The sequence below is a fragment of the Scyliorhinus torazame genome, chromosome 20 (genome assembly GCF_047496885.1).
Source record: "Scyliorhinus torazame isolate Kashiwa2021f chromosome 20, sScyTor2.1, whole genome shotgun sequence".
Lineage (NCBI taxonomy): Eukaryota > Metazoa > Chordata > Chondrichthyes > Carcharhiniformes > Scyliorhinidae > Scyliorhinus > Scyliorhinus torazame.
In genome coordinates, this window is record NC_092726.1 from 14,592,789 (window position 1) to 14,609,436 (window position 16,648).

General features: G+C 45.0%; 2 protein-coding genes and 1 pseudogene across 3 annotated transcripts in view; 2 read left to right on the forward strand and 1 right to left on the reverse strand.

Annotated features, from left to right (window-relative positions):
• Positions 1-14,989, reverse strand: part of LOC140396892 (chromaffin granule amine transporter) — a 60,068-nt gene extending 45,079 nt beyond the window's left edge. The window contains exons 1-2 of one of the 2 annotated variants that reach the window (XM_072485736.1): positions 14,914-14,989; positions 1,666-1,742 (exon numbers count right to left, since the gene is read on the reverse strand). The gene's annotated coding sequence lies outside the window, so the exon portion shown is untranslated. Of the gene's footprint in view, positions 1-1,665; positions 1,744-14,913 lie in introns of those variants that run through there. The other variant, XM_072485737.1, reaches the window with a different exon arrangement.
• LOC140397073 (nucleosome assembly protein 1-like 1) lies at positions 8,271-9,173 on the forward strand (annotated as a pseudogene).
• LOC140396893 (V-type proton ATPase subunit B, brain isoform-like) overlaps positions 14,075-16,648 on the forward strand; it is a 48,204-nt gene continuing 45,630 nt past the window's right edge. Inside the window, exons 1-2 of the mRNA XM_072485738.1 lie at positions 14,075-14,239; positions 16,537-16,592. Coding sequence (XP_072341839.1) covers positions 14,122-14,239; positions 16,537-16,592 — 174 coding nt within the window. The 5' untranslated portion in view covers positions 14,075-14,121. The remainder of the gene's footprint in view (positions 14,240-16,536; positions 16,593-16,648) is intronic.

Genomic DNA, 16,648 nt, shown 5'->3' on the forward strand with positions numbered 1-16,648 from the left:
GAAACACACGTAAGCAGAGACCCGTCGGTTCCTACACCTGACGGAAATTTGTGTAAGGATTCAAGTTGTGTGGGATACAGGTCTACCTTTTTAGTCGGAGCCCATCATTCCAATCCGAGTATTAAAATAATTCTCAAAATATTTTGTGTTTTATTTGCATCGGTACAGCCAAAATGGGGAGAGTTTGCCTCTTCCTGTGGAGTGATTACTCTTGTGCTGTTTTGTAGGTAGCGAAGTACAGTAGGAGGAGCCTTAAGACATCGGCAAGAGCAAAACCAACTGAGCCAAGCTGACACAGTGATGTTACAGAAATAATCTGATGTGATCTTTGCTCTCCATGTCCAAAGACTTAGTAAATGAGGAGCTGAATGTTCAATGAATGTGAAGACAGGTGAGTGACAATCCATGTCAGCTGTGAGCTCAGGAAAGCTGCTTAAATTGTCTTCAAGACATGTCCAGTTTGAGCTCTTGTCAATTTGCAAGCCTTCAGTGGGAACTCAGCTCACCTCACCTCCAGTTTGGACAGGTCAACAGGAATTCATTGGGATTTCAGGATGTTTCCCTGAAATAAATTCCATTCCTTTAATATGATTTGGGATAGCCATTAAAAAGGTTCAGGGAAGCAGATTCACCTGGTGCCCTATGTGACCTCTTCCCGCCTCTCACACATATTGTAGAACTGATAAATTAGACCGATTAATATTGAGGTAAATTGGGAAAAAAACAAAACAAAAGGGAGACAAACAAAATCAAAATGAGGATCAAAATATTGGAGAACACAAACAAAGACATGAAAAAATTAACAATCCAATTTCATAGTATATCTGTTTGCAAAATTGAAAGCGAAAGAAGAAGTATAGAATTATGGAATCTTAGAGCACAGAATGAGGTCCATCGTGCCTGTGACAGCTCTTTGAAAGAGTTGGCCAATTCACCCGCTTCTCTACTCCTCCAAAATGCTGCAATTTTTTCCTTTACCAGTATTTATCCAATTCACTTTTGAAAATGACGACTGAACCTGTTTCCACCACTCTTTCAGACAGTGCATTCCAGATTATACCAACTCGCTGTGTAAAAGCAAGGCTCCCCATCTTCCCCCTGCTTGTTTGGCAATTGTCTTAAATCTGTGTCCTCAGAAGAATCGTAGAATCCCTAAAGTGCAGAAGAAGACCATTGGGCCCATCGAGTCTGCACCGACCCTCTGAAAGAGCACCCTACTGAGGCCCACTCCCCCACCCTATTCCCATAACTCCACCCAACATTTGGACCCTGGGGGGAAATTTAGCATGGCCAATCCACCTAACCTGCACATTGGACTGTGGGAGGAATCCGGAGCACCTGGAGGAAACCCACGCAGACATGTGCAAGCTCCACACAGACAGTCACCCAAGAATTGAACCCAGGTCCCCGGTGCTGTGAGGCAGCAGTGCTAACCACTGTGCCGCCCTGTCCTCTAGTTACTGACATCTCTAGTTGTGGAAACAGTTTCTCTCTGGGTAATTTTTAACATCATCATTAAAACCCCTGAACCTCATGAATAGAGTGCACAGGATAAGTCTAAAACTGCCCATTGCCATGCCTAGATGTGAACAACATTTTTCTTTTTATCTTCCTTAAGATTGGTCGCAAAGCTGTACTTGCACCATTTAACAATTATGGGCTTACCTCGTCCACAATGTACTGTGCTGCGACCCTGCAGTTACAGCTTGTTGTCCACTCCACTATACTGTGTGCAGTTTCAGCTGCAGATGGATGGAAAGAGAAATGTTTTATGAGCAGAATATGATGAAGGATTTGAAACAAAACATAGCCTACAAAGCTGCTGCTTTCTTTCGTCAGATCAAGAGGAAATGAATCAGGTACCTACCGGGCTTCATTTGAACAGAACAAGGAGAGTTTAACATTGCTGTTTGCTCAAGATAATCCCTGTTCAAATCTTTGCAACTTGTTTAGGCTCTTTGAGGGATGAAGCATCAAGAGCAGACAGCTATTGAAAACTTAAAATACTCTTTATTAATTCACACAGTTTTCCAAGAAATGTATGTTTTATGGAAAGTAACAATTGAATAAGACAGAAAGAAGAAAGAAAGAGTGAATGATACACAACTGACACACTGCACATATAGTGGTAAGGATGTTAAGGACGCAAAATTTTGGTTCACAATAAGAGGTTTAACAGGGTCCATCAGGGTGCAGCCAAACATACTCTAGACCACATTTAAAAACAGGCAAACTTGTAATCCATGACAGCTGGCAAAATAATGCAAACCTTATCCAGTTTGCCTTGATTACTGTTAGTGATGATCTATCAATTATTAACTGTGGGTTTGCCCAGTGCCTAATAATCTTTATCTTGGCCAGCAGTAATAGCAGAATCAGCATCACATCGTCTTTGGATAATTTCCTGTCACTAAATATTCCCACTGCAGGTAATTTGAGATGAAGCATCTGATGTAACATACATTTTCACTATTTGCATCTCTTGTCTTGATTGTCTGAAGTCATTCGCACTCATTCCAACCACACTGCTCTTTCTCGCATCTTTCCAATCTGGTTATCTTTGAGCTGAGATGCCTTCAGCTCTGGGGCTGATATTATACCTCCCCTCCCTTCCCCTCTTTCCTCTTTCCCTCAGTTGAAAGGAACAGCAGCTTGAAGACTTTCCCCTGATGAGAAAGAGCTGAAAAGGTCTCCAGCCACATGTCAGATAGCCCAACAAGAATAAAGGAACAAAAGTGACAATGAGATGAAATAAATAGTCTGTCATCTTAACAAGGCTGCCCATCGATACCTCAAGAGCTCACTTACTCCCTTTAATCCTCCTGCAGCTCTCCACATGTATTGCCCCCTCATTTCAGTTCTGGCCTCTTCTTCTGTTTCTGGTACTTATCCCATCATATTACATTGGCAGCGATCTTTGACATACCCAATATGGCTCTTGGAGAATTCAGCTCTCACAAGATGTTACAGCACGTGGATGATTCTTTCTTCAGCACTGATACTGCTTTCCACCCAGTTGATGTTATCCGCTTTGCACAGCACACTCTGGAAGCTCCCGCTTTCTCCTCAGTGCTGCACATAAGTGTTGACTTGACACGAGCTTTATGCACTCATCATTTCTCACGATAATGGTGCTTTCCATTAGTCTTTCAGACACTTTTCTTCCTTCATCCCTTTCTTGCAGCCCCTTCATGTGATTCACAGTCTAACAGGGGCTATATATATATTCTTCCCGTTTTCTGAAGGGAAAAGGTGTGCACGGTGAATTCTCATGCAGCTTTTGTTCTTCTCGCTCTTGCTCTCTGTCTTTCTCTTCCTCTCCCTCTTGTTTCTTGCCCTGTTTGTTCTTACCTTCTTGTCTAGAATTCTCAAATGTGTGTATCTGACTCGTAGGACCTCTTTTATCCAGCCTCTTATCCAGTTCACCTCTCCATCAGCCTCATGGTGATCATGTTTTGCTTGACCAACCAGAAATATTTTATGTGGCTTTTGCTAACCAGACATATTGGGGGGGATTCGCCGAGCCCGCGCCGGGCCGGAGAATCGCCGCAACCGGGCCACGATGCCCCAACGCTGCCGCGCGATTCTCCGAGGTGCGGAGAACCACCGCCATTTGCGCCTGCGCATTTGGCGCACGCCGGCCGCTGGAATCGGCGGGGGATTCTCCGGCCCAGATGGGCCAAGCGACCGCGCGGATACGACAGAGTCCCGCCGGCACCCTTCAGCCCTGGTCGCTGCCGGCAGGAACTCTGTGCGAACAGTCGGGGGGGGGGGGTGACATGTGGGGGGGAGGAGGGGGGGGGGGCTCCTTCACCGGGGGGGCCTCCGATGGGGTCTGGCCTGCAATCGGGGCCCACCAATTGGCGGGCTGGCCTCCAACCTCCCCCCCTCCCGGGCCTATTTCCCTGCGCGGCCGGGCCCTGAACACCGACGCCATGTTGAGTCAGGGCCGGCGCGCTAAAAAGGTCCCCTGCGCATGTGCAGATTGGCGCGACCCAATTGCGCATGCGCGGGTTGGCACGGCCCCCATTTGGCGCCGGGATAGGAGGCTGGAGCGGTGTGAACCGCTCCAGCGCTGTGCTGGCCCCCTTTGGTGGACAGAATTGATCATACCCGGGCCCGGTTCGCGCCGTCGTGAAACGCAACGGCGTTCACGACGGCGCAAACACTTGGGCTCCATTTGGGAGAATCACCCCCATTGTTTTTACCTTTGTTTTACTTTTTTCTTTCATCAATGTATCTCAAGGTTTTTACATTCCAGTTGTGCCTGGGTGCCACCTAGCCCAGAAGACATGCACCTGGGGGCCTCTAATCCCCTGGGAGATCCTCACAAGTGCTGTTCCGTCTGTTTCCGTTGTGGAGACCGGTACTGAACGGCGCTCACCTGAGGTCACCAAGGTGGAGGGGATAGATCCCAACGCCTTGGTTACCTCAGGGATCTGCATATTAGAATAAGACTAGCTGTCTCACTCTAATATGCAGATTTGCCAAAAAGTGATCCCGCCCACACTGTGCAGGTTTCACATCACAATGTCTTTCGAGATCACATTAGATCTCACGAGGCGTGGCGAGCCGGGTAGATCCCGGGAGCGAAGTCTCCCAGCAGTTACTGGTCACATTGCACCTTGGCTCACTGTTTTTCAGGTGCAGCATGGTTGGTAGATTGCGCCCATAGTGTTCCTCACTCTCTAATTGACAAGACGACGGTTAGAGTTTCAGTTCAAGAACTTTATCCCAGCTATAGCAGGAGCCCGAAGCTCCTAGTATATTTCCCGAGTAATTAACACACACCAATCAAAAGAATACATTTGTTTAAAAGTTATCTGTGTCCATCCACAACTAACAATTAGAATTACCTAATGTATTACATATGAATACAATTGCCAATCATAAACAAGGCACGTATGTATTATAATACCGACAAGCATATATTTGCATATATTTGCATCTACTTCTCTACTAACTGCTAGACATGAGTAAGATAGAGCTATGCCTGAGCTGTGGTACTCATACGCCCATCCCACTGTCCAGTGTTTTGTAAGACACACATGTGTGGCAGCTGCAGAATGACCAATTGAATTTGTGTGCGTAAGCTGTGTGTCTACATCCTTGCTCTAATTGATATATCAAGGGTCCTTGGACTTGTATCTGTAGACTCTGAGCTGAAACAACTGGGTTCTCATCACTTCTTTCTGTCTGTGAGAATTTACCAGATAGCAAGCAGCAACCAGTGTGAGCCTGTTAGGTTTTATTTAAACATGTATGAATTTAATAATATTTATTTTTATGAAATTTTACATCTGTACAGTGTCCAATAGGTGAGCAAGACGGTTCGTATGTACAATTTACACGTTCCCCTTTTCCCCCTTTCATTGGCCTTCCCCCGCCCACCTTGCTCCCCCTCCCTCCTTTTTGTTGTTCAGGCTCCATTTTGGGCCTTTTCTTCCGTCGTAGATGTTGTAGGCTTTCTTTCGTTTTGTATTTGTTGCTGTTGTCCCTATGGCTTTGCTGGGGAAGGGCCCTCTGGTCTTTTCCCATGTCCCCTCCTGATATTTCCCTGGGTTCCTTCCTTGCTGCCTCCTCCCTTTGCGCCTATCTGCTTTGTGTGGTCCTGTCTGCCCTCGTTGCCCCACCCCCCACCCCTCTCCCTTCCTATCCACTAATGGCCTGGAACAGGTCTTGGAACAGGTTGATGAATATCTCCCACGCTTTGTGGAAGTCCTCATCCGAATTATGTATTTGCTCTTCTCCAGGTGGAGAAATTCCAGCAGGTCAGCCAGCCAGTCTGCAGCCGTGGGTGGTGCTGCTGATCGGTGGCCAAGGAGGATTCACCGGCAAGCGATTAGGGAAGCAAAAGCAAGGGCATTGACCCTCTTCCCCATATGCAGTTGAGGCTGGTCTGATACCTTGAAGACTGTCTCTCCTAGCACGGCTCCATCCTCACCCCCACAACCTTGAACATAGCGTCAACGAAGGTTGCCAGAACCCGACAACTCTAGGGAAGGCCCAGAACATGTAGGCGTGGTTGGCAGGGCCTCCCTGGCATCGTTCACATGTCTTCTATGGTGGTATGCATATGCATAACAATTTATATAGTTCAAAGTATGACCTCCGACCAGCAGGTGGGGTTGGTGATCCACCATGTGACTCCACAGATCGGCAGGAGCGAGAAAGTTGTACGAGAGGACAATTGCATTAGAAGTAGCTACAGGAGAATTCACTTATTCGTTACCGTTTCTATTATAGTTCGTTAGTTATCTTTCCACGTGTTCATTTTGTTCATAAACTAGCTTACTAGTAAAAGAACTAGATATTCTGTGTGCATCTTTACCATGGCCACAACACAGAACATAACATGGTCCCAAGGGTTGAACAATTGAAGATAACTATGGAGAAGATGGGACGAAACAGACAGATCAAAGATCCCTCCCTCACTCTTCCAACTTCTTCCATCGGGCAGGAGATACAGAAGTTTGAGAACACGCACGAACAGACTCAAAAACAGCTTCTTCCCCACTGTCACCAGACTCCTAAATGACCCTCTTATGGACTTATTTCATTCACACTACACCCTGTATGCATCATCCGATGCCAGTGCTTTTGTAGTGACATTGTATATGTTGTGTTGCCCTATTATGTATTTTCTTTTATTCCCTTTTCTTCTCATGTACTTAATGATCTGTTGAGCTGCTCGCAGAAAAATACTTTTCACTGTACCTCGGTACACGTGACAAGAAAGAAATCCAATCCAATCCAATCCAATCCAATCCAGATGAAAGAAAAAAGAAAATTCTTCCACCTGCCTGGTAAATTACAGGCAACTGGAACTCAACACACAGAAAGACTGAAGTTAGAGATGGCAAGTCTGAAAGCATCTTACCAGCTTCAAGTCACCGGTAATGTCGCCGAGAATTGGCGTGTTTTTAAGCAGCAATTCAAACTCTATGTTGCATTCCTTGGCCTACAGGCGCAGCCTGACATGAGGCGCATTGTGTTTCTGCTCACGGTAGCAAGTCCTCAAGCCATCAAAATTTATGATACTTTCGCATTTGATAGCAAAGCAGAAAGCAAGGGCTTCACTGAAGCAATAAAATACTTTGATCAGCATTGATCCCTGAAAAAAAATGAGACGTTTGAGCGTTATATCTTTTGCACACTGTAGTACACTCAATAACGACGCTTCGAGTGTAAACGGTAAAGAAGGATTTAATAAGCGAAGAACTAATCTGGTGCCGAGACGTGTGCTAACAGAGGTGCCGCCCACAGGGCGGCCCCTTATATACGGCTCCCAGATGGGCGGAGCCGGAGGCGGAGTCCCCCAGGGTTCCAAGCCCAATCTTAAAGGGGACACCACCTTACATGATGACAAGGGTACAGTGTTACAGTAACCGTTCATCACACACACGTACTCAGAAGACAGACAAATCTTTCGATAATTTTTCAACTGACTTGCGGTTGAAGAAGCAGTCGTGCAACTTTAGTACGTTAAAGTCGTTGATGGTCCGCGATCAGTTAGTGTTCGGGATATTGAATGATAAGGTACGTGAGAGGCTACTGAGGGAAGAAGAGCTTCAATGCTCTTTGTCATGCAAGCAAGCAAGCTGCACAGCAGATTAATACACTCAACTGAAATATTTTGGTGGCGATGTGGAAGAAGACGCCACCGCCGTAAGCTTAATGACACATTCCAGTAAGAAACGTGGTCCTTGTGCAGATGGCCATTTTAAATGGCCAACCGGATCTGCCATTTTGTGCCAGCGATGCGGCAATCAACATGGGCCAGGACAATGTCCAGCATTTGGGAATATGTGTTCCAAGTGTGGCAGAACAAATCACTTTGCAAAGCAATGTTTTTCTCACCCAACAGTGGACCAAACATGATCAGTCAACGGGATTGATGAGGTGTGAATTGAAGACCTTTTTTTCATTGATCTGATTTCTACTGAGGACACAATGCGTCCGAAAATGCAAAGTAAAGAAGTCTTACTTGCCAGTTGCAGCAATAGTGATGGTGATGCTAATACCATGGAAGACAGATGGACGATTCCATTGCTGATCAATGGTACTTTAATTAAATGCAAGTTCGACACGGGAGCGATGGCCAACCTTCTATGTCAGATTTGAACAGGCTGAGAGCCAAAACAACAGTCGTCAATAAAACATAACTGCTGAGAGACTACAATGGGAAGGAGATTGCGATGTTAGGCGCATGTGAGCTCGAAGTATGAGGACACAACAGAAATCACACCATAACATTTTCCATTGTGTACATGGAACGGGAGTCCATCATAGAAGCGGAAGCGTGTGAGGCACTGAACATAGTTGAGCAGCTGTACATTCCAGCCAGCGCTGCAACAGAGGATCATTGCAAACGGCAACCAGATGAAGTGGCGCAGTTATCCAATGAGATAAAAGCAAAAGTCAAGGTGGAGGAAGATAAACCGGATGAAGAAATGGAGGAGCCAAAAGGAATTCCAGAATTCTGGTTGACAGTCTTCAAAAATGCCGAATTGCTCAGTGACATGATGAGCCTAACTTAAAGCATTTACAAGATTTACAGGTGAAATCTTCAAATCCTGGACAACCAATGAGTTTTACTCTGGGGTTTAAGTTTGAGCTAAATGAGTATTTCACAAATGAAGCAGTGACAAAAACATACCAGATGGAATCACAGCCTGATGAGTCAGACATTTTCTTCCTTGATGAACTAGAAATCACGGGATGCACAGGATGCCAGATGTACTGGAAGAAAGGAAAAACATCACAATGAAGACCATTAAAAAGAATCAGACGCTTAAGGGTCGGCGTACTGGGAGAACAGCTATGAAAACTGAACCAAATGACTCTTTTTCATTTTTTTTAGTCCTCCTGTGGTTCCAGAGGATGGGGAACTGGGTGAAGGTTCTGCAGCAAAACTGGCTGCTGACTTTGAAATCGGTCACTTCTTGCATGAACACGTAATTCCATTAGCAGTGTTATACTTCACAGGAGAAGTTATTGATTACTATGATAATGATTACGATGATAATGATTACGATGATGATGATTATGATGAGGAAAGTGAAGAATCAGATGATGAGACAAAAGAGGAAGACTATGAAAGTTTATTTAGTTTGTGTGGCATTAGTGACAAGCAGCATCCAATCTGTGCAGGAAAACGATCAAAGTTCTAAGATGGAGTGTGCAGAGGCTGGAAGTAAGATCGCAACAGCAGACAAATTAGCTGAGAGCAAATTCAACTGTGAACAGCTGACTGGTAACTGAAGAAATAATACTCATTTTGGGAAAAGAGGCTCCAGAGACGTACGATGATGTATCTTGCTGTCCACGAAATGATTCCTGCAGTGGATTCCCAAGTACTCAAGGTCAGTCCATCAAAAAACTTTCAGCAAGAACAGTTCTTGCAGTTCTACAACAACAGATGCAGCATGTATTGCTATCTCAGATGAGGATGGGCCACTAATTGTGACTAAAACACAAAGTTCAAGATAACGGAATGCGAGGGTTTGCAGATCATTCCTGAACTCACAAACTTGCCTGCAATTGCGAAACCGTCCAAAAGTATGCTGACATTGGATGCCTCACCAGTTGATGGGCATGCATTACAGCATTCGAGCGCAAGCACTTCGGATCAACCAAAACTCCTCAATCCAGCGAAGGCTCCAGAACCAGCTATTGTAGCAGACGAGCCAGAAACAGCTATTACAGCAGATGATCCAGAGACAGCTATCAGAAGAAGATCCAGAGACAGCTACTACAGCAGCAGATCCAGAAGCAGCCATTGCAGCACGGGATCCAGAAACAGCTAATCCCCTGGCCAAGACCAGGAGCTCTAGAATGATGCTTTCGGTACACAGGCACAAGATGACGCCGGAGCGAGATGACACTCTGCGAGCTCTCCCTAACTAATCCACATTTTACTTAATTTACAATCATTCTAATCTTTTAAAATGTAATTCTAAGATTAACATTATTACTAACCTCTCTCTTTTATCTTTTCTTGCAGGCTTGAACATCCTCCGAGGCCCGTGGAGACCTTTTGGCCCGACCCGACCTGAACTCCTCTTATGGACTGACCTCATTAACACTACACCCCTGTATGCTTCATCCAATGCTGGTGCTTATGTAGTTACATTGTGTACCTTGTGTTGCCCTATTATGTATTTTCTTTTATTTCCTTTTCTTTTCATGTACTTAATGATCTGTTGAGCTGCTCGCAGAAAAATACTTTTCACTGTACCTCGGTACACGTGACAATAAACAAATCCAATCCCAGGCAGGTGTGCGTGTGAACCGTACCAACTTCATGGATTATGCCAATAAAGCTAAGAAGAAAAGGAGAAGGAAAGAGCTGATTATAAAAAAGAGAAGAGTCGAGGACACAGTTGGTCTACTGGGTAGCAGTCGCGACAGTGAAGACAGAAGCATCGGCAATAAGGCCAATATATAAGAACACACATGGAGTAGGAAGCATCGCTTCAAAAGGCTGAAAGAGTTGGTGACTCAAAGGCCAGTCTTTCGAAAGATGAAACAAGATCACGAATTTGGTCGAGGGACAGGAGATCAACAAGAAGATATCATTAACCTGAAAGACTGAATGTGCAATGAACTGTGTAGAAGGGACTGGTTTGAAATTGTTATGCATATCATGTTTTGTAAAGCACAGTTATATTTGTTAAACATTCATATTTCCAAAGGAAAGGGGCTGTGGTGATATGCATATGCATAGCAATGTATAAAGTTGGATGTACGACCTGTACAGCAGATGGGGTTGGTGATCCACCATGTGACTCCACAGATCGGCAGGGGCAGCCTGGTGGCACAGTGGTTAGCACAGTTGCATCACAGCTCTAAGGTCCCATGTTCGATTCCGGCTTAGGTCACTGTCTGTGCAGAGTCTGCACGTTCTGCCCGTGTCTGTGTGGGTTTCCTCTGGGTGCTCTGGTTTTCTCCCACACTCCAAAGATGTGCAGGTTAGGTGGATTGGCCATGATAAATTGCCCTTAGTGTCTAACAAAGGTTAGGTGGGGTTACTGGATTAAGGGGATGGGGTGGAGGTGTGGGCTTGAGTGGGGTGCTCTTTCCAAGCAGACTTGATGGGCCGAATGGCCTCCTTATGCACTGTTAAATTCTATGATTCTATGATAAGTCATACTAGAGGACAGTCGCATTAGAAGTAGCTCCAGGAGAATCCACTTATGTGTTACCGTTTGTATTATAGTTCATTAGTTACCTTTCCACATTTTGTCAATAAACTATCTTACTAGTTAAAGAACTAGATGTTTTGTCTGCATCTTTACCATGGCGACAACACAGAACATAACATCCTCCACCTCCAGGAAGAACCTGTTTATTCGGGATCTGGTTAGGTATGCTCTGTGCACCTCTTTAAACTGCATGAGGCTTAGTGTTGTGCAGGAGGAGGTGGAGTTGGCCTTGCTCAGTGCTTCAAAATCTGTATGAATTTTAACCCTTTCAGGGACAAAACTGTGTGGGCTTTATCTTATGACCCTGTTATTTCTGACAGCGCCACCTGTTGCAAGGACTGCTGCCTGAGAATTCAGCCTTCGCAGCATTGCAGCTTTACAACGTAACAGCCATTTTTCTGATTAGGCCATGTCTTGTGAGATGAATGGCTGCTACATTGTAATCTATGGGTGGGTTAAAATCATAACAAATAGAAAACGAATAAGGCAGATTGCAGAAGTAGAAATGTTTGCAAATGGGATCTGTTGGTGACTATCTGCTGTTTGAAATGTGTAACATTAAAAATAAACAAGTGTGTTCTTCACATAATTCCAGTTTGTAATCTTGGCATTTGTATCCAGACTCTTTGCTGCGATCCTATGGTCAAAATCACAACTTTCATCTACTTCACCCAGAGATATTGAAAAGAATAATCATTTGATGGGTCTTCATTTAATTTAACATTCATTACTGTACAATTTTGTGCGTTGTCATTTTTGCTTTTGAATTGGAAAAGTTTTGAAAAACATCAATTATGGATAAATTTTGTTCCTCATTGTTGTCGTACCCAATACGAACAGATAAATTAGGAGCAGGTGTAGGCCATTTGGCCCCTTAAGCTTGCTCCACCATTCAGTAAGGTCACAAGACCATAAGATGTAGGACCAGAAGAAGGCCATTTGGCTATCGAGTATGTTTCGCCATTCAATGGGATCATAGCTGATCTGATATAATCCTCAACTCCACTTTCCCACCACATCCCCATAACCCTTGATTACCTTTCTGATTAAAAAACCTGTCTGTCTCAGTCTTGGGCATAGTTAATGACCCTACCTCTACAGGCCTCTGTGGTAAAGAATTCCACAGTTTCACTACCCTCTGAGAGAAGACACTCATGGTTGATCGAACTTTAACCTCAACTTCATCTTGCTGTCTGTCCCCGATAATTTTTCACCCCCTTGCTTATCAAGAATCTATCTACTTCTGCCTTAAAGACATTCAAAGACTCTGCCAACCACTTTTTGAGGAAGAGAATTCCAAAGTCTCACAACCCTGAAGGGAGAAAAGAAAAACATGCACAGAGATATTTTTTTTGTGCTGCTCTTGTGGGAGAGTGAATCTTCCTCATTCCCTCCCCAGGTCTCCAATCTGCCTCCTGGTCTCCAATATCCTCTTTCTTCTGGCCTTGAATCTTCTCTGACCCTGGCCTCCGATCATTCCTCTGGTCCCTTTTCGGTCTTCTGGCCTCTGATCTTTTCCTTGCTCTCGCCTTTTTCATTTCTCTCCCTCCTCTCCCCCTCCCATCCCATCCCAACCCCACTGCTGTCTGGTCCCAAAGGCCTGCCCTCCCAACAGCCACCAGCCAGCCTCTTGATCTGGTTGGCTGCAGCTGGGAAATGTAACCAGATCCTGCTGCTGAGTTGGAAATAAATATAAGCCCCAGGGATAGCCAGTTATTCAGCCAACAGCTGCTTAATTTTGAAAACATGAACTGCTGACCTGAATTTCAGATTAATTTTGAAAAGATTTGCTGTGTTCCTCAGAACATTGGAAGAGGAGTAACCAATTGAACCCTTCAACTTCGCCTGCCATTCAATGAATGGACCTAACTCAATTCACTCTCCATTACCCTGTAGCTCTAAATACATTTGGTTTACAGACACCTATCTCAAATCTCTAAATTAACAATTGACTCAGCATCAACCGCTATTCGTGGAAGTGACTTCCAAACTTTGTAAACCTTTGTGGGTATAATATGAAGTCTTACAACACCAGGTTAAAGTCCAACAGGTTTGTTTCGCTGGCATTTCCACATCATGGCTTGTGGGTATGTGCTTCCTCACTTCACCCTCGAAGACCACTTTGCAATATTTTGTCAATGCCTCTCCACCCAGTTTTCCTCCCCACAGGAAATAATTTCTGTCTGCTGAAGAATGGCGCTGTTCACTGCTGCACAAATACAAATTAACCAGAAAATAAGCTTGTGAGTGATAGGTTTGATTTCAAAGAAGGTTTCCTTTGGTAGCCAACTGGATTAAGACCTCTCCACATAACATGTCTTAGAACATGGCGTTCGAGCATTAACATTTTTTTTAAGAGTATCCAATTATTATTTTTCCAATTAAGGAGCAATTTAGCGTGGCCAATCCACCTAACCAGCACATCTTTGGATTGTGGGGGTGAAACCCACGCAAACACGGGGAGAATGTGCAAGCTCCACACAGACAGTGACCCAGGGCCGGGATTCGAACCCGGGTCCTCACCGCCGCAGTCACAGTGCTAACCACTGCGCCACATGCCACCCCTTGATGTTTGACCTTCACAACCCATGACCTGAAGACCAGTTGCAATAAAATATTGACTTTTACATTGAGCAAAGCTGAAGACTGTGTAACTTGATTCCCCCCGCCCCCCCCCCCCCCCCCCCCCAAAGTTCAGATCATTTCCCAGACCAGGGAACAGGCCCTCAAGCCAAATCAACTCTCATAGATCCTTTCCAGCACCAAGGACAGCAATACGCGCGTGCGCACAGCTCCAGTCAGCGGCGGGCCCCGCATCGCGCGCCTGCGCTGTCGGTTTGTTGCCCTCCGACGGGCGGGGGGGGATGGCGAAGGAGCATGCGCAATCTGTCCCGTCGATTGCCAGAGAGACAAGATGGCGATGAAGGGGATTGGCAGGATGGTGAATGGAGCCATGGGCGACATAACGGGCTCGGGGAGCCGCCAGCACGTCCAGGCGGTCAGCAGGGACTACATGTCGCAGCCAAGGCTCAGTGAGTGTTTGCAGGGGGGAGATGGCGAATGGATTGGGGATGAGCACCCAGAGTGCGGCCCTGTTTGCAGGAGTTGGTGAGAGGGGGCGGATCGGAAACCTCCCGCCCACAGTCCTGGTGGAAGGAGGGCTTCACACAGATTCCAATACCGCGGGAGAGGGGAAGAGGCATGTCCATATACAAAATAAAACATTGAGGATGTCACTGTGAGGAAGTTGTCAGGACTGAGGAATTTTAGAGATGAGGAATAATTGGGTGGGCTGGGGTTGTTTCCCAATGTAACCCCATGTTAACATTTGGGAAAACTAACGTCACACCAGACACTGATGAACAACAGTAAAGCAGCAACGCATTACTCAACGTATGTTTAAAATTTGTGTTATCAACATTACAACACAGCGGTGCAGTGGTTAGCACTGCTGCCTCACGGCACTCCAGACTCGGGTCCGATCCCGGCCCCGGGTTACTGTCTGTGTGGAGTTTCCACATTCTCTCCGTGCCTGCGTGGGTTTCACCCCCACAACCTAAAGATGTGCAGGCTAGATGGATTGGCCACGCTAGATTACCCCTTAATTGGAAAAAAAATGACTTGTGCACTTTAAATTTGTATTAAAAAAATTACATCATAACTGAAATTTTGACTTTTTTGTGTTCTTCATAAAGGTCTTACTCACCACTCTGTTCCTTCCATCTGAGCTGCTCGAACTCTCAGCCCTTAGCCAGGAGCAACTGTTAGATTGACGTTATTATTTGCATTCAGAATTACCGACCTACACCAAAATCCTCCTGAAAGCCACATCAGTACAATTGATTTAAATGTGAAACACATTTTCAAAAACTTTTAACTTTCCATTGGGTATTTCAGTTCCTCACCCCACCTCTCGATCCACCCAGCCAATCTCTCATTTAACACACACTAATCTATTACTCGCATACCTGTAGGGCTGGTGGGGAGGTGAAACATTTCTGATAGCCCACAGCAGTGTTCAGCAGTGAATCTGGAGGTCACATTTTTACAGTGGAGCAGGTTTTCGGTGACATGCAGGGAATCTGTTAGAATGTTCTTTAACTTGATAACTCTGCAAGAGTTCTCCTCAGATGTGATCTCCGTTCTGCTTTGCTAATCTGTGTCATGCTTTTGTGTAAAGGAATCCCGCCGTGGCTACATGATGTTCAACTAATTATTTTCATTATGTCAATGCAGGAAAATTACATACAAAACACTTGAGTAATAGTACTGAACAGCCAATATGGTGGCTGAGAATTCCAGATGGTTCCAGAATTCCAATTTAAGCACATCTTCCTTTTGCCTCACAGCCCCTTTCAGAGAAGGACCAACATCTTGTTGACCTCTTAGACCATTTTTATACTTGAAGACGAGTCTTGAATGATTTTTGTACTTGGAACTTCAATCCCTTTGCTCTCCCACACCTCCGAATCTCTCATTCTGATTTGTCTTATCATAGAATCATTAAATTTACAGTGCCAAAGGAGGCCATTTGGCCTATCGAGTCTACACCCTTCAAAGACCAGCTGACGTAAGCCCACACCTCCACCCACAACCCAGTGACCCCACCTAACTTTTGGACACTACAGGCAATTTAGCATGGCCAATCCACCTAACGCGCACATCTTTGGGCTGTGGGAGGAAACCGGAGCACCCGGAGGAAACCCACGCAGACATGGGGAGAACGTGCAGACTCTGCAAAGACAGTGACCCAAGCCAGGAATTGAACCTGGGTCCCTGGGACTGTGAAGCAACAGTACTAACCACTATGATATCTTGCCGTCTTCCTCACATTAGAAGTGAATGACCTACCTTTTCTCTTTACATCTATTTTTCTTCCCTACTCTGTTTCTATTTTAGAATGACAATATTCAGGAACTAGTTTTTCAGTGTGCTATCAATGCTGGAGTTTGACAGAGCTTCATATGCTCTTTAAATAGTAATTATTATTGCATTGATGCAGTTGAAATAATTTGATCCAGTTCCACTGGAGCCTTGTATAAGCCAATTGAACCTGTACCTTTTAATTGTCGTCATTGTGACAACTGGATCGCATTGATATGAAAGGTCACGTCAGGCAAATGATCCAACATGTCTGATACAGATCACAAAACCGAAAACCAGTCCCTCCTGATCATTTGAAACAGATGTGGATACACTGTAACTAACACATTTTGATTACACAAGCATATATTTAAAATTCAAGAAAATGTATTTTGCAGCCCAGTAAAGAAGTTCTGGGTTGAGTAGCTTGGAAATAAATGAGCTAATGTGGCATTTTGCTTTGCAGCTTACAAGACTGTGTCTGGTGTTAATGGACCATTGGTAATCCTGGACCAAGTAAAGGTACAGACCTCAACGTTCTCAGTGGCGTAGCGTATAATTCCAATGGACAAGTTCAG